The following is a 17,887-nucleotide window of genomic DNA, read 5'->3' on the forward strand; positions in this document are numbered from 1 at the left end:
AGTTTTCGTCACTCAGCGCGCTATTGTTCATTATCGCTGGCCTCTTTCCAGTTCGAGAACAGGCATGCAAAAATATCTCCGGCATGCATGCTTCTTGGCAGTTCAACACTCCACTGATCTGTTGCTTGAATCCTTTCACGTTGTTGCTTGCTATGAATGCTTCTCACCTAAATTGCAACGTACTGGACATGTTATGTTTGGTGAAATTTAGGTAGGAATTCATACCATGTGAACAAATGCTACTCCTGAGCAACTCTTTCTGCGTTAGGTTGAGTAACCTTCTCTGTCGCATTCTATTCCTGAATTCCTGAGTGAGCAGGCAAGATTAGTTAGTGTGCTGCCTTGCCGTAAAATGATGTCCAATTCGCTTGTGCAATCATGATTGTCTCATCTGGGAAACTTGCATTGTGCACTCAGCATCCTAACTTACAGAGATGGTTTGTGTTCACCATTTTTGGTTCGACACGTATGCCGATCACTTGATGCAACACGATTTTGTGGAAGGCATATGGGCAGTGATGTACCGTGCACTCTACTCCTTGATGACACGATTGCAGTTGGAGATGAGTGCTTCTCTATCTCTGTCGACATGTACGATGTTCATGGAGTGGATGGCGCTTTTATTTGACACAGAAGTATCTCTACCTCTGTATGTCTTTTTTTTTTAGCGGCTCGAATCAGACAGTCGACATGACATGGATTTGACGGAGCGTATCGCGTGATTTGGTCTATGATTCAGAGAAAAATAGTAATTTCATTGTAGTCTAAAAATTTCAGAGCAGGGACTGAGGGGACGAGAGCAACGACGCAACATACCAAAAGCGTGAACATGTGAATATGTGATGTGAGGCCATTTGTCCTCTCCCTCTCTCTCCGTCGGCGGCTTGCCGCCATAACTACCAAGAAACAGAAACCAAGCGAGAACGGAAGCTTGCCGAGCTTTTAAGCGCTCTCACCCCCCTGCTCCAGTGCTACTCCTGAATTTCATCTTTCCTGCCACCGCAACTCTCCCTCTCCAATGGGCCAGTCGACGGAGGAGCGCCCGCTGAAGGTGGTGTTCGCGTCCCCGGCGGAATACTTCACGGACGCGGCGCCGATCGGGAATGGCAGCCTCGGCGCCATGGTCTGGGGCGGCGTTGCCTCGGAGAAGCTCCAGCTCAACCGTAAGTGACCTCTGCCGGCACAAGGTTCTGTGGTCACATTCGATGTGTGGCGTCTCTGCAAGAACGGGGCGTTGGAGGTGCTTGATGAAATGGCTGAACCAAAGGATGCATATGCACCGGTTATTTTTTTCCATTCCGTGGATTACATGAAAATTTCGAATAGAGTTATGAGGGAGCCAATAACATGCTTGCTTGAAATGTTCATGCAGATGACACTCTATGGACCGGTGTGCCTGGAAATTACGCTGATTCCAAAGTGGCTGCTGCCCTCCCGGTGGTCAGGAAACTCGTTGATGAAGGACGGTTTGTTGAAGCCACTGCTGCAGCCTCGAGCCTTACTGATGGCCCGAACGAGGTATGCCATGTGTCAGCTTGCCAGTCATCTGTTTTGCATAGGAAAACACGATATTGATTATGTTGAGCCAGTGATGCCAAAAAAAAAAAAAAATACAACATAGCATCTATGCTTGACTACGTGCCACCTTGGGACGGTTCATTGAACCATTAGTGCAGCTACTGATATATTTTTAAACTTTCTATTGATAGTACTATATTCTTTTGTTCTGTGCTACGAGCATTCGGTAATGTATTCTACCACTCATATGCAGCTCGTACATGATAGATCATTTATTTGATGGCATGCAGACATTTTTACCCTCTATTTTGCCATTATTACGAACATCCTATGACACTTCATGAACCCGTATCACGATTCCTATTGACTTGTTATACTATGACTGCTATTGACTTTCCAATTGAGAATATTATGCCATGCAATTGAAGGGACAATATGTTCCAGTTCTGAGTTTCCATTTCCTTGTTTCAAAATCTTCAAATGTACATTGACGGGATGAGTTACTGTATGTGCAGCAATTCCCTGATTATCTGCATGACATGTTCATTCAACCAGAAAGCAAGAATATCTCATCTTTTTTCCTTCTGCGAAGGTCTACCAACCACTTGGAGACATAAACCTGGAGTTTGAAACATCCAATCAGGAGTTCAAGTCCTACAAAAGGGAGCTTGATTTACATACTGCAATTGTGTACACAACATATAATGTTGGGGATGTTCAGCACACTAGAGAGCACTTCTGCTCAAATCCACACAAGGTCCTTGTCACCAAAATCTCAGCAAACAAATCAGGACTTGTATCCTTCACAGTGTCCTTAAGCAGTCAGTTAATCCACAATGTCCATGTAGTTAATGAAACAGAGGTGACCATGGAAGGTAGCTGCCCTAAACGAAGACCCACATTGGACAAAACTGGAATTGACAATACTGGCATCAAGTTTGCAGCTGCCCTCAGCTTGCAGATGGGTGGTGATGGGGCAAAAGCAGCAGTTATAAATGGTCAAAACTTGAGAATCGATAATGCAGATTGGGTTGTTTTGCTTATTACAGCCTCTTCATCGTTTGATGGGCCTTTTGTCAGTCCTTCAGACTCCAAAGTTGATCCAGTATCAGAAGCCCTGAGGACATTAAACATAAGCAGGAATCTCACATTTTCTCAGCTAAAAGCTGCTCATTTGATAGATTTTCAGGGTCTTTTTCACCGCGTTACCTTACAGTTATCACAATTGTCAACCTTTGGAAACACAAGCCTGAATGGAGTTGGTGAAGCCATAAAAACAACAGCAGAAAGAGTAAGTAGTTTCAAAAGTGATGAAGATCCATCTTTGGTTGAACTGTTATTTCAGTATGGTCGCTATCTTCTCATTTCCTGCTCTCGGCCTGGAACACAAGTATCTAACCTGCAAGGGATATGGAACCAAAGTGTCACACCTGCATGGGAGTAAGTTCCTTTTTATTAATTATTTTTTTAATCAGTTATTGGTTGCTGCCTAATTTTTTTTGCTGCTGCTTTATGCATAATTTTTCTAAGCAGACACCATCTTTTATTTCATTCACAAAAAATTCACTTAATGTCTGTGGAAAATAGTTTGTACTTTTTATGCAGTTTAAGTGCAATGGCAAATAATTTACAAATTAAGTTTCATGGACATGCATGTAAGCTTATGTCGTGAACTTTGATGATGTGATTTTTGCACAATATGTTTCTTTTAGTTTCAAACTCACCTTGTTAATCTTAGTAACAGTTTTTTCTTGGAGACCATGATAATGTTTGTTTCTCATTTGCGAACACTCTTAGTTTATAACTTTATCTTCACATCTCATGTTATACACCAAGCTTCTTCACATCTCTTAGTTAAGAAACTTGTATCAACTCGATGTAAAAACCTTGAATTTAATAAAATTCCCCTATTGAAAAGAAAATTTATCTACTATTAACAAATCATCTTATTGGATTAATTGAAATACATCATTACCAAAAAACTATACAGTGATATTTTGTGAGTACAATTACTAAAATGCTGTGAACCTAATTTATTTACTCAACATCATTCCTAAGTTTGGACCTCTTGATTCCAGTTCCTACAGTTGCCATATTGCTTGTATGTATGCAATAAATTTTTAGGAACAAATAATAATGCTGCTTCCTTTACAGGGCCGCTCCAACCTTGAACATTAATCTTGAGATGAATTACTGGCCAGCACTTCCCTGCAACCTTAGTGAATGCCAAGAACCACTATTTGACTTCATAGCATCTCTTGCAGTTAATGGAGCTAAAACAGCAAAAGTACATTCCAGTTGTTCCTTTGCTTAATTTAAATGCAACAGTTCAAAATCATTAAGTCATATTTTACTTTTTTTCTTGTTTTCGTGCCTCATACTTTGAGAGGATTATATTAACCCAACCTTATAAACTACAGTCATCATCTGAAAGGCACCATACGCATGTCCTTCAAACAGTTTAATTCTTGTAACTTTGAGAACAACTATTAGAATCTGTTATTGGCCCCAATGTTAGGATCTGAACTGTAACGCTCATCGAGAAGATGGCACTAGGAAGAGTTGGGGCAATTTTCTGGATTTTTCTTTCCACAATACCATGTCCAACCAAGGGTTGGGGATACATATTTATAGTTGGCCTAGCAGCCAACCAGCCAAGCATCAAGGCATATGCTAGTCTAAGATGCCTTTGGTGTTGTCCTATCTAGTCTAAGATGCCTAGGACTGTCCTACCCTAAAGGTAGTCAACAAAGTGGTGCTGCAGCAAGCATATGCTGCAGCCCCACTGTCCTCCAGTCAACAAACTGGTGCTGCAGCAAACAGAGCAGATGCTGCAGCCCCACAACAAAGCAGGCAGGTGCTGCAGCAAATAGAAGCTGCAGCCCCACAAGGACCAGTACAGCAGCAAGACTTATCCAGCATTCTCCCCCTAAGTCTTGTGCGTCGTCTTGTGGGAAAGTTGGACCATCCCGGTCCTGGAACAGAGCTCAAGGAACTTGCTCCTCCCAAGAGGCTTGGTGAGTAGGTCCACAAGCTGATCCTTGGTGTTGATGTAGCTCACCTTGATGCTTCCTTCCTCCAAGCAGCCTCGGATGAAGTGGTACCTCACCCGGATGTGCTTGCTCCGCTCATGGAAAACGGGGTTCTTTGCCAGGGCCAGAGCGGACTTGCTGTCCACCCTGAGCTCCACCGCTATAGTGTCTCTGCCGAGGAGATCACCGAGCAATCGGGCAAGCCAAAGTGCCTGAGTCGAAGCAGTGGAGGCCGCTATGTACTCGGCCTCGCAGCTGGACAGCGCCACCACCTGCTGCTTGACCGACTGCCAGCTAACGAGGCACTTGCCGAGGAAGAAGAGAATCCCTCTCGTGCTCTTACTGGTGTCGATGTCGCCGGCGTGGTAGGCGTCGATGTGCTCCTCGTCGTGAGAGAGCGGAGTAGCGAACTCCACCGGGCTGTGCTCGACATGAGCTGGTGTCGGAGTAGACGTGCCCAGAGGAGTGGCTGTCGGTGCTGGAGTACGTGGCGTCGCCAGCTGTGGTGGTGCCGGAGTCGCGGCTGGAGAGCGTGGCGCTGCCGGAGTAGCAAGCGTCGGAGTCAGTGGAGGTTCGAGGACTGGGGTACGCACGCTCGGCGAAGAAGAGCTGCCTACTCCCCCAGCTCCCTCGAAGTGGATGTACCCGACAGTGAAGTCGTCGTACGTCGGAGTCGAACCGTCGTCCACCGCCTTGTCCCACGCCCATCCTCGCCCTTCGTCGAACACAACGTCGTGCGCTGTGCGCACACGCTGTGTCTCCGAGTCGAGAATGCGGTAGGCCTTCGAGCCCTCCACGTAGCCAATGAACACTCCTGGAGTGCTCCTGTTGTCAAGCTTGCCAATGTGGCCAAGCTCCTTGGCAAACGCGAGGCAGCCAAAGACCCGCAGGTGGGACACCGCCGGCTTGTGCTCATGCCAAGCCTCGTACGGCGTCCTGCCGTCGAGCGCCTTGGTGGGCGAGCGGTTGAGGATGTAGACAGCCGTCACCACTGCCTCTCCCCAGAGAATAGCCGGCATCCCCCTCTACTTGAGGAGGGCCCGAGCCATCCCCACAACCGTCTGGTTGCGCCGCTCGACGACGCCGTTCTGCTGCGGGCTGTATGGTGCGGAGTAGTGGTGCTGAATGCCCTCATCAGCGCAGTACGACGAGAATTAAGTCGCCGTGAATTCGCCACCGTTGTCGGTGCGCAGCACGCCCGGCTTGCGGCCGCACTCCAACTTCGCAGCAGCCTGCGTGTGCCAGATGGCGTCCGCAGCCTCCCCCTTGCTGCCGAGGACCATCACCCACATGTAGCAGGAGAGGTCGTTGACGAGCACAAGAAGTAGCGTCGTCCTCCGGGTGTGGCCGGTGTCACCAGGCCACACAAGTCCCCGTGCACGAGCTCAAGCTGCTCCTTGGCTCGAAAGCTCGCCTGCTGGGGAAAGGGGAGCCGCCTCTGCTTTGTCAACACACAGACATCGCAGAACTTCTCCACGTGATCGAGACATGGCAAGCCTCGCACCATCTCCTTGGCACTTAGCCGCTTCAGGGCCTCGAAGTGAAGGTGCCCGAAGCGCTCGTGCCACTGCCACGCCTTGTCGTCTCGACGAGAAGTGAGGCAGAAGGGTTGTGCCACCTGCATATTAAGGATGTAGAGTCGATTTGCGCCTCTGGTTACCTTGGCAAGAAGGCGACGACCGCGGTCCCAAATCCTCATGACTCCATCGTCGATCACCACGCGCGAACCGTTCTCTTCCAGCTATCCCAGGCTGATGATAGAGTTCCTCAGCGCGGGGATGTAGTACACTCCAGTGAGCAGCCTGTGCTCTCCAAACTCGGCGGTGAAGATGACGGAGCCGACGCCCTTGATCTCTACGCCGGAGGCATCCCCAAACTTGACGGTGCCTCGGATGCTAGAGTCAAGCTCGGTGAAGAACTCTCGCCAACCAGTCATGTGCTAGGTAGCGCCGGTGTTGAGGCACCACCCCTCAGCCTTATCGTTGCTGGAGCCGTCGCCGAGGAAGGCGTGTGCCCTCGGCTTGTCAAGGTGGAGGAGAGCCGCTGCGGCTGATACCGCTGGAGATAGCTCGACGCTTGCGTGTGCCAGGAGCAGAGCCGGCTCCTCCTCCTCCGCCAGTGCAACGTGAGCCTGGCCGCGGATTGGCTGTCGACAGTCCTTGGCCCAATGGCCAAGCCGGCCACAGTTGCGGCATGCCTCGTCTCGTGGCGGCCTGTGTTCGCCGGCGGCACCACCCTAGGCACCTCCTCACGCGCCGCCAGCACCACCCTGGGTGCCTCCTCGCGTGCCGCCCTCGGTGCCTCATCGCGCCTTAGGCGCCTTGCGCGGCTTGCCGCGCCTGCGGCCGCCTATCGAGGAAGAAGGCTCCCCCTTCTTCCGATCATCCTGGCGGGCCTCGCACTGCTCCTAAGTGAAATGGAGCTTCCCGCCAATGATGACAAGCCCTGAGGGAGGCTGTGACTCGTCGCTGTCGACGACCTTGAGGTGACCTATCGCCTAATCGATCGACATCCTGGAGAGGTCCAGTAGAGACTCGATCAAGCGAGCGATCTGCTTGTACTTCTCGGGTATGCAGCGGAGGAGCTTCTCGACAGCTCTCTCCTTGCCATAGGTGTCGTTGTCGTACTGCACCATCTTCTGCAATAGAGTGTTGAGACGGAGAGCAAAGTCATCAACGTCCTCACCTGGCTTGAAGGCCAGGTTCTCCCACTCCTTGCGAAGTGCCTGCGGTGTGGACTTGCGGGCGCGGTCGCTGCCGATGCGTGCCGCAGCGATGGCATCCCAAGCCTCCTTGGCAGTCCGCTTCTGGGAAAGCGAGAACTGCATCTCGGGCGGGACTGCAGCGATGAGGGCGTCCAGCGCCCATCGATCCTCATCGTAGTCAACATCACTGTACCAGACTGCCTCCCACATGTGCCGCACCTGGAGCCTCACCCTCATCACCATGGCCCACTCGACGTAGTTGGTCTTGGTGAGGGTAGGCCACCCACCACCGGGGCCGACTTCCCTGACAACAGCCTGGGCCCTGTGGCGACCATGACGGTGGTCCGAGGAGGGAGAGCCACGCTTCCTGTAAAGGCCGCGCTGTCCGTGGACCCGGCCGCTGCGCCGCCGATCGAACTCCATCTCTGCCTGCAGCTGGGCAGCCCTCTCCTGCAATCGCTGGACCTCCAGTGCGAGGTCGATGTGCGGGTCGCCCTAGGAGTCGCGGTCACCATGTCCGCTAGGAACACGGTCGTCGCACGCACCCCCGCCGGGAGCGCCGCTGGCGTGTGCACGCCCATCTGGGCTGCCGCCACTGCGCCCGCGGCGTTGCGCGGCTGCCCACTGTGCTGCCGGTTCCTGCGCCACCTCCGTTGCTAGCACGAGCTCTACGTTGGTACCGCCATCGGCAGAGGTAGTGCTGCTGATGCTACCGCCACGTAGAGTCTCAAGCTCCATTGCCGCCGCCGCCGCTTCCACTTCCGCCCTCGCTGCAGCCAGCTCCGCCGCCGCCAGCCTCGACGCCCTCGCCGCCGCCGCAGCGATCTCCGCCGCCACTCGGATACGCTCCTCTGCCACAGCGAGCTCGGCCTCCTGCCGACGCCGCGCACTCAAGGCGACCGAGTGCTGAGACTGTCCTGCGGACATAGCGTGCCACCGGGGGGCTGCGTGGGGAAGAGGCTGCTTCCGACGAGCTGCTGCTCGTCTGCGTAGGGGGAGAGGAGTGAGCAGGGACATCCGTGTTTCTACTACCGGTTGGGGACGAAGGGTGGCTGGGGAGGGATGTGAGCAGGAGATGTTCAAGCTACAGGATAATACGGCTCTGATACCAGTTGTTAGGATCTGAACTGTAACTCTCATCGAGAGGATGGCACTAGGAAGAGTTGGGGTAATTTTCTTGGTTTTTCTTTCCACAATACCATGTCCAACCAAGGGTTGGGGATACATATTTATAGCTGGCCTAGTAGCCAACCAGCCAAGCATCAAGGCATATGCTAGTCTAAGATACCTTTAGTGCTGTCCTATCTAGTCTAAGATGCTTAGGACTGTCGTACCCTAAAGGTAGTCAACAAAGTGGTGCTGCAGCAAGCATATGCTGCAGCCCCAGTATCCTCCAGTCCACAAACTGGTGCTGCAGCAAATAGAGCAGATGCTGCAGCCCCACAACAAAGCAGTCAACAGGTAGGTGCTGCAGCAAACAAATGTTGTAGCCCCACAAGGACTAGTACAGCAGCAAGACTTATCCAGCACCCAAATGATCTCTTTCCATTAACCACACATGGTAGATAGCAGTTTGGGGTACATATAGAGATAAGGCAGGGGTAGGTAGTAGGGGTATTTTAGGGATAACATAGCTAATACATAGATAGGGTGTGCACATGCACCACAAACCACACAACACACACATAGAGACTTATTCTATCATTTTCCCCCTAAGTCTTGAGTGCCTTGAGTGGCAGCTGAACCATCCCGATCCTGGAGCAAAGTTCTTGGAACTTGATCCTTCCAAGTGACTTGGTCAGGAGGTCAGCGAGTTGAATTTGGTGTTGATGTAGTTCGCCTTGACACTCCCTTCCTCCAAGCAGCCTTGGATGAAGTGGTACTTGACCCGGATATGCTTGCTTCGCTCGTGGAAGACAGGGTTCTTCACCAGGGCTAGAGCGGACTTGTTGTCCACCTTGAGCTCCACTGCTTCAGTGTCTCTGCCAAGAAGATAACCAAGCAGCCAAGCGAGCCAAAGAGCCTGAGTAGAAGTAGAAGTAGCGGCGATGTACTCGGCCTCGCAGCTGGACAGGACCACCACCTGTTGCTTGACCGACTGCCAGCTGACGAGGCACTTGCCGAGGAAGAATAGCATCCCGCTCGTGCTCTTGCTGGTGTCGATGTTGCTGGCGTGGTCCCTGTCGCTGTAGCCGATGAAGTGCACAACGGCAGGACACCTTGGGTAGTGTGGGCCACGGCCGAGAGTACTCGCGATGTAGCGGGATCCTCTTGATAGCCTACTTGTTCTCCATTGTCAGTCGTTGCATGAACCGACTGACGTAGCCGACAGAGAATGCCAAGTCCGACCACGTGTGGGCAAGGTAGCGAAGGCTCCCTACAAGGTGCCGGTACTGCGTGGCGTCAACCTCCTTAGCCGTGCTGTCGTGACTTAGCTTTAGCCTCTCCTCCATCAGAGTGAGAGCAGGGTTGCAGTCGGTGAGCCCTCCTAGCTCAACGATGCACTTGGCATAGGCGATTTGTCGTAGAGTGATGCCGGAGCTGTCCTGGTACACCTCGATCCCCAGGTACAAGGAGAGGAGACCCATGTTGCTCATCTGGAAGGCAGCCTTCATCTCGTCCTTGAACGTCTCCACCTCCTCGTCCTTGGTGCCCGTGATCACCAAGTCGTTGACGTAGACGCCCACCAGCAGGGCATAGCCTCCCTTGCCCCGCCGGTAGATGGCCGCCTCGTGCGGGTATTGCTTGAAGCTCATGATCTTCAGCGTGGAATCCAGCTTGGCATTCCAAGCTCGCGGTGCTTGCCGCAAGCCATAGAAGGTCTTGCGCAGGCGGAGAACCTTGTTCTCCTTGCCGGGGATGACGAATCCCGGCGGCTAGTGGACGTAGACCTCCTCCTTCAAGTCGCCGTTGAGGAAGGCAGACTTGACGTCCATGTGGTGGACACGCTAGCCCTCTTGGGCTGCCAGTGCGAGGAGGAGACGCACGGACTCCATCCATGCAACAGGAGCGAAGGCATTGTCGTAGTCGATCCCCTCCTGCTACACGAACCCGCGCACCACCAATCGAGCCTTGTGCTTGACGATAGCACCAGCTTCATCTTTCTTCAGCTTGTACACCCACTTAAGGATGATCGCGCGATGACTGGGAGGGAGATCAGCCAGCTCCCAAGTCCGGTTCTTCTCAACCGTGTCCATCTCTAGCTTCATTGCGGCGCGCCATGCCGCGTGTCCCTCAGCCTCAGCGAAGGAGCGAGGCTTGCCTCGGCGTACGCGAGGTGCAGCTCCGCCTCCAGGTCGTGCGATACAAGTCCCGGCACTGCCTGGTCACCGAGGATATCGTCCATGGTGCGGTACTGCAGAGGCTCGCTGTCGTGGTATGTGTCGACGCAGTCCTCGTCGTGGGAGAGCGGAGTGGCGAACTCCACTGGGCTATGCTCGTTGTGAGCCGATGCTGGTGCAGCCGTGCTAGGAGAAGTAGCTACCATCGTAGGAGAGTGGCATGGCCGGCTGTGGTGGTGGCATTGGAGAGCTCGTCACAGCTTGAGGAGTACTCGCCGAAGTCAGTGGAGGACTTGCCGGCGTCGGTGAAGAGCTCGCCGGAGTCGGTGGAGACCCGGGGACTGGGGTAGGCACGCTAGGTGAAGAAGAGCTGGCCACTCCCCCAGCTCCCTCAAAGTGGACGTAGTTGACAGTGAAGTCGTTGTACGTCGTAGTCGAGCCGTCGTCCACCATCTTGCCCCACGCCCAACCTCATCCTTCGTCAAACACAACGTCACGCTCCTTGCGCACATGCTGTGTCTCCAGGTCGAGGATGCGGTAGGCCTTCACTCCCTCAGCGTAGCCGATGAACACCCCTAGGGTGCTCCTATCATCGAGTTTGTTGACGTTGTTCAGCTCCTTGATGTACGTGAGGCAGCCGAAGACGTGAAGGTGGGGGACCACCGGCTTGTGCCCATGCCAAGCCTCGTATGGTGTCTTGCCGTCGAGAGCCTTGGTGGGCGAGCGGTTGAGGATGTACACGGCTGTCATGACCGCCTCTTGCTAAAAGATGGCCAGCATCCCCCTCTACTTGATAAGCGCTCGAGCCATGGTCACCACCGTTTGGTTGCGTCGCTTGATGACGCCGTTCTGCTGCGGGGTGTACGGCGTGGAGTAGTGGTGCTAGATCCTCTCGTCGGTGCAGTACGCCGCGAACTCAGTTGCCGTGAACTCGCCACCATTGTCGGTGCACAACACTTGAAGCTTGCGGCCACACTTGTTCTCCGCAGCAGTTTGAATGTGCTTGATGGCATCGCAGCAGCTCCTTTTGTGTCGAGGAGGACCACCCACATGTATCGGGAGACATCGTCGACAAGTAGTAGGAAGTAGCGTTGCCCTCCTGGAGTAGTCGGCGTCACCGGCCCGCAGAGGTCATCATGCACGAGCTTGAGCCTCTCCTTGGCTCGGAAGCTCGCCTGGTGAGGGAAGGGGCATCACTTCAGCTTCATGATGACGCAGGTGTCGTAGAGCTGCTCCACATGGTCGACGCACGGCACGCCCTGCACCATCTCCTTAGTGCCAAGCTGCCTCAGGGCCTCAAAGTGAAGGTGCCTGAAGCGCTCGTGCCACCGCCAAGCCTCGTCGTCGCGGCGGGCAACAAGGCAGAGAGGCTGAGCCACCTCCACGTAGAGGACGTAGAGGCAGTTGTTCCCCCTCTCCACCTTGGCAAGGAGGCGCTGTCGTCGATCCCAAATGCGGAGCACTCCGCCAAGATCTCCACGTGGGAACCGCTCTTATCCAGCTGCCCAAGGCTGATGATCGAGTTCCTCAGCGCGGGGATGTAGAAGACTCCGGTGAGGAGTTGGTGCTCGCCAGTCTTGGCGATGAGAATGACGGAGTTGTTGCCCTTGATCTCCACGGCCGAAGAGTCGGCGAACTTGATGAAGCCGCGCACATCGATGTTTAGGTTGGAGAAGAACACCCGGTGCCCGCTCATGTGGTGTGTAGCATCACTGTCTAGGAACCAGCCACCGATCTTGTCATTGCTGGAACCGTCGCCGAGGAAGACTTGTGCGCGCGGCTCGTCGAGGTGAAGGAGAGTAGTGGAAGCCGGTGCCGCTGGAAGTAGCTCGATGCTCCTATGAGCCAGGAACAAAGCCGGCTCATCCTCCTCCGCAGCCTGTGCGACGTGAGCCTAGCCACGCCTCGGCTGGCGGCACTCCTTGGCCCAGTGGCCAGTCCTTCCATAGTTGTGGCAGGTGTCGTCTTGTGCAGCCTTGCGCTTGCCGGTAGCGCCACCCTTGGTGCCTCCGCATGCGCCGCTCTCGGCGCCTTCTCGTGCCTTGGGCGCCTTGCGCGGCTTGTGCTTGTGGCCGCCTATCGAGGAAGAAGGCTCCCCTTCTTCCGCTCCATCTGGCGGGCGAGCCACTGCTCTTCGGTGAGGTGGAGCTTGCCACCGATGGTGACTAGCCCGCGAGGCGACAACTCCTCATGGTCGCCGACCGCCTTGAGCCGCCCCGTCAGCTCCTCGATCGTCAGCGCGGAGAGGTCCAACAGCGTCTCGATGGAGATGGCGAGCTGCGTGTACTTCCGGACGACGCGCGGGAACTTCTCAACGGCTTTCTCCTCGTTGATGTCGTCATCGCCATACCGCGCCAGCTGCTGCCTCAAGCCGAAGAGACGGAAGGCGAAGTCGTCGACGTCCTCGCTTGGCTTGAAAGCCAGACGATCCCACTCCTGTCGAAGCTTCTGGAGAGTGGACTTGCGGGCGCGGTCACTATCGATGCGAGCCGCGGTAATGGCATCCTTGGCGGTCCTCTTATTCGAGAGGTTGTCCGCCATCTCCATCGGGATCGCGGCGAGAAGCGTCTCCAGCGCTCGCCGGTCCTCATGGCGATCGACATCGCCATACCGAACCGCATCCCACGTCTGCCGTACCTGCAGTTCACCTTCATCACTAAGCTCCACTCCATGTAGTTGGTCTTGGTGAGCATCGGCCACTGCATGTTGCCAACGGTCTCTTGGATGATGGTCTACCCTCGGGGGTCGGAGCTCGGAGTCGAGGTCAGAGTCGTAGTCGGAGTCGAGGCCGGACTCGTGGACGGAGCTCCTCCTGCTCTGGGGATGGTCGTCGTCCACGCCTCGACGCGGGTCCTTGTCCCACCGTTCCACCTCCGCGTCCCGCCGTCGGTTCGCCTCCTGCGGCTCAGGATGGCCGCCTTGTGCCTCGATGCTAGCGGCCTGGACCTCGCCTCGACGGCCTTGCGCCGTGCGCCTCATCTCCTCCTCATCACGCCGCGCCTCGGCGGCCTTGCGCCACGCGCCTCATCTCCTCCTCATCACGCCGCGCCATCTCGCGCGTCGCCGCTGGCTCCTCATGCAGCTCCTCGGCTTCCCTACGCTGCTGCGCAGCTTTCGCTGCCATAGTTCGAGACGCCGCCACGGCCTGGCATGTGGCCTCGTTCGCACGCGCCGCCGCTGCCTTGCGCGCAGCCACCGCTTGCCGCTCCTCTTCCCGGCGCGCCGCACGCGGCTCCGCCTCCTCCTCCTCCTTGCGCCGGTCCGCACGCCTCAGCGTCACTACATCCTCCTCCCGGCTCTGCACGCTCAATGTCATCGAGCCGCGACTGCTCGCGTGCAAGGCGCGAGAGCCGCCGGAGTGCGTGCTGCACCGGGTGTTGGAGCCACGTCGGCTGTGCTATGGGCACCCGCCATGGATGTCAAGGAAGCCGCTGGGTTGGGGGAAGAAGTCGCCGCCGCCTCCATCCCGGGTAAACGCCGAGCCGCTTGCCGCGTCCCACGCCGAATCCGCCGCCACCCGCGCCGGATCCGTGTGGGGGAAGGCTGGATCCGCGTTGGGAGAGGTCGGATCCGCGTCGGAGAAGGGTCGCCGGCGCCGGGGAAGGGGGCGCCGCCGCCGCCGACCGCCAGCGGCGGGTAGGGTTTAAGGAGAGAGAGGGAGGAGAGGAGGGGTTGGTGGGAGAGAGAAAACTGACTCTAGATACCAATTGTTGGCCCTAAATGATCTCTTTTCATTAACCACACATAGTAGATAGCAGTTTGGGGTACATATAGAGATAAGGAAGGGGTAGGTAGCAGGGGTATTTTAGGGATAACATAGCTAATACATAGATAGGGTGTGCACATGCACCACTAACCATACAACACACACATAGAGACTTATTCTACCATCTGTGACAATGAGATGTTTTAATATGAGTTCATTGTATAAAAAGTAGTCGCCAGAGACCAAGTTCTAGTTAATTACAGTGTTATAACAGAAGAATGGTACATGTAAAACATGGTACCATTTTGTATTTTTATCGCATACTTAGACCATGATGCAAGAAAACTCTGAAGCAATTACCTAGAACAAAACAGTATGTTTTATACCATTGCAGATCATTCTTCAATTTCATATGTGGATATCCATTTGTGACAGACCAATTACCAAACAAGCGGCTGGGTAATTCACCACAAATCAGACATCTGGGCAAAATCATCCGCATCAAATGGAGATCCTCAGTATGCTGTGTGGCCAATGGGGGGTGCTTGGCTTTGTACGCATATTTGGGAACACTACCAGTATTCGTTGGATAAAGTATGATAATACCGTCTGCGCTATCAAATTGTAGCCTCTTCCAGACTATCATAATGTTCTTGTACTAGTGATCACACATTCTTGTATAAGTTTAACCTATATCACTTTAAACTGAGAATTTCATTGATCTATTGCTATGTGAATATAGCTGCAATATATCTATGGCCAGAACAGTGACTTAGGTTCATGAAGATCGATGTAGCTTAATTTAATTTATAACTAATTTATTTAATACAACTAAAAAATGGAACTTCTGGGGCTCCCAAGGTTCATTCAAGAATTGTATTAGTTGATCCACAGTTACGTAATGCTACTTGTTTTCAACATGTAGGTGTTTCTGGAGAATGCATATCCATTGCTGGAAGGATGTGCTCTGTTTCTAGTTGATTGGTTGATTGAGGGGCCTCAAGGCTATTTGGAAACAAACCCCTCTACTTCTCCAGAGCATTCTTTCATTGCTCCTGCTACTGGTGGTCATAATGCTAGTGTGAGCTATTCTACTACGATGGACATCTCAATCATCCGAGAGATTTTTCTTGCAGTTATTGCTTCAGCTGAGGTACTGTTTGCATGCATTGTGACTAGATCAGTTAATGAAACTATGTTGTGGTTAAATAGGTTTGTTTTATGAATTTAATGTCAACTAAATTATCACTTCTACTGCTTCTATTCTGCTATATAGGTTTTAGGGAAATATGATACTACTCTGGTTCAGAGGATCAACCAAGCGCTCCCACGGCTCCCTCCAATTATGATTGCTAAAGATTGCACAATCATGGAGTGGGTAATGTTCACAACTACAGGCTCCCTTATCTAGTTTCAAATTCAGTCTTCTAGCATATTTGCTTCATGCGTAGATTGTTGTTGCATGCAGGCACTAGATTTTGAGGACCCAGATGTCCATCATAGGCACCAGTCACATCTCTTTGGTCTTTACCCTGGTCATACAATAACAATGGAGAGGAATCCTGATATTTGCCAAGCTGCTGCCAATAGCCTTCACAAACGAGGTCTGCAAAAGACAATGTGTAAATGCATTTGATTATAATGTCTGATTCCCTCAATTACAATACCTAAACAGCATCAGAATTCTCTGTTCAGTACAACTGAGCTAATACAGTAAAGATGCCTGTAGCATATACATCTATAAACCTCAAAGAACTTTATATACATTAGGAATAAGACATGAGGAGTCCCATGTTTTACTTGTTTTGAAGAAAAACGAATTCTAACCCGAATCATAGTGCATTTATTGTTATGTATTCAATATGTTGTGATTGTTCCTATCTTGGGGTATCTCTCGGAAGGTTTCCAGTCTAAAAACTGACAGGAAGGAAAGATTATACAAGTTTAACCTCATTATAACAAGAAGGCTACTATACGGCATACACAGCACAAATCTCGTCTCTAGACTTTCCAGATTATCTAGACTGCCCATTTATTTTAGAGAAGTCTTGTGTGATTAGTATGACAATGGTGAATGGTTACATAATAACAGAAGTTTAGAAATTCAAGGAACAATAGAAAATTCAGACTGTAAAATTAAACATGATTTTGTAATGGTTCTCATCTTGTTTAGGTATGAGCTAGATGAGATGAACGCATGTCGCACTGATCTTTTTTATGACTGTATGAAATGCATTATACAGAAGAAAAGTACTTACTGAGTTATTAAGCTAATACACTCTGGCTTCTTACCAGGGGAAGATGGCCCTGGATGGTCACTTACGTGGAAGATGGCTTTGTGGGCACGTCTTATGGACAGCAAAAATGCATATCGGATGATATTAAAGTTGATCAATCTGGTTCCCCCAACTGAAAAGTTTGGCCTCAATGGTGGACTGTATACCAACCTGTGGACAGCACATCCCCCTTTCCAGATCGATGCTAACTTTGGGTACAAGTTTTCTCACATTTCAGATACATAGCTCTAGTTTATTCTATGCGTGCTTCTAGCTGATAATAATGAAGTTTGTGCTATTACTAAAAAAACTGTTATGATAAAGAACATAAGGAAGTTGCTGATATCCAGTTCCTGTAACTGAGCTGTTATTATTTGGAATATCTAATTCTGTACCCTTGCAGATTCACAGCTGCCTTAGCTGAAATGCTGCTTCAGAGCACTCTCACTGATCTCTATCTGCTCCCTGCGCTCCCACGCAATAAGTGGCCCAGGGGCTGTGTTAAAGGGTTGAAGGCTCGGCGGGATGTGATTGTGAGCATCTGCTGGGAGGAAGGGGAGCTCCAGGAAGCATTGCTGTATTCTGGAAGGGGCGACTCAGATTTAAAGCTGCATTATGGTGGGCAAGTTACAACGTTCAGAGTTTCAGGTAGACATGGTTACAAGTTTAATGGTGGTTTACAGTGCATCGAATCATGGCCCCTAGACAAATAAATATCTCATAGTTACCTATGGACGTCTAAATGAATTAGTATATGGTTGGAAAATTTACAATGACCGAAATAATGGTTACTTGTATTAGAATGTGAAGTGTTTTCAGTTATGAGTGTGTCTTCATTGCTGCTAAATGGACTGTGGTTTGGTTTAAGGGTCTCTGTATAAAAAGTAATGGCTACCTGCTGTATGAGAATGTAAATAATGCAGTTCTGAAGACTTGAACTCAAGTAAAAGTCAAGTTGAATTTTCACTTGAATTCAAAGCCAGGATGAATTCAACCAAAATTCGACTTGCCATTGACATGCTCTCTTTTGGTAGAATTGTAATGAACTAACCTTTAGAGGTTCAAGTGTAGGAATTAATTGAAGGCTTGGCGTGATTCCAAACATGATTGCCTTTTTTAGTTAATTCTTCAAAACTGTTTAAAGCTTGATTGTAACAAGGGTTGAGACTTAAACATCTTTACAGAGCTAGTTGAGTACATCATTTATAGAAGATGGAGTGGTGTAACCTACTTGTTCCAAAAAAGATACTCCCTCCTCCGTCCTAAAAATTCATTTTAGGGTTCAAAATTTATCAAAAAATAAGTTAATAAATAGGACTAAACAAGATCATTTTACTTCCTTATTATTCTGTCCAAAAATTCGTAGAATG

The 17,887-nt window shown here is 51.5% G+C and overlaps 1 protein-coding gene across 2 annotated transcripts; it reads left to right on the forward strand.

Annotated features, from left to right (window-relative positions):
- Positions 1-652: 652 nt before the first annotated feature.
- On the forward strand, positions 653-17,535 carry LOC117839483 (alpha-L-fucosidase 2). Of its 2 annotated transcripts, XM_034719822.2 has the most exons (10): positions 669-1,163; positions 1,373-1,518; positions 2,111-2,958; positions 3,673-3,805; positions 14,677-14,835; positions 15,167-15,394; positions 15,518-15,619; positions 15,710-15,845; positions 16,537-16,732; positions 16,921-17,535. In XM_034719822.2, exons 1-10 carry the CDS (start codon positions 1,019-1,021, stop codon positions 17,228-17,230), a joined length of 2,403 nt encoding a protein of 800 aa, XP_034575713.1. In that variant the 5' UTR covers positions 669-1,018; the 3' UTR covers positions 17,231-17,535. The 2 variants fall into 2 exon arrangements, with proteins under 2 accessions (XP_034575714.1, XP_034575713.1); XM_034719823.2 differs by lacking the exon at positions 14,677-14,835 and having other exon boundaries at positions 653-1,163.
- Positions 17,536-17,887: the final 352 nt, after the last annotated feature.

Source organism: Setaria viridis, chromosome 9 (genome assembly GCF_005286985.2).
Source record: "Setaria viridis chromosome 9, Setaria_viridis_v4.0, whole genome shotgun sequence".
Lineage (NCBI taxonomy): Eukaryota > Viridiplantae > Streptophyta > Magnoliopsida > Poales > Poaceae > Setaria > Setaria viridis.

Excerpts from the sequence above, each read along its gene's own strand:
- LOC117839483 (XM_034719822.2), top strand. The coding sequence starts at position 1,019 with ATGGGCCAGTCGACGGAGGAGCGCCCGCTGAAGGTGGTGTTCGCGTCC. Across the intron at positions 15,620-15,709 it reads ATTGCACAATCATGGAGTGG|GCACTAGATTTTGAGGACCC; the intron begins GTAATGTTCACA and ends TGTTGCATGCAG. Across the intron at positions 16,733-16,920 it reads CAGATCGATGCTAACTTTGG|ATTCACAGCTGCCTTAGCTG; the intron begins GTACAAGTTTTC and ends GTACCCTTGCAG.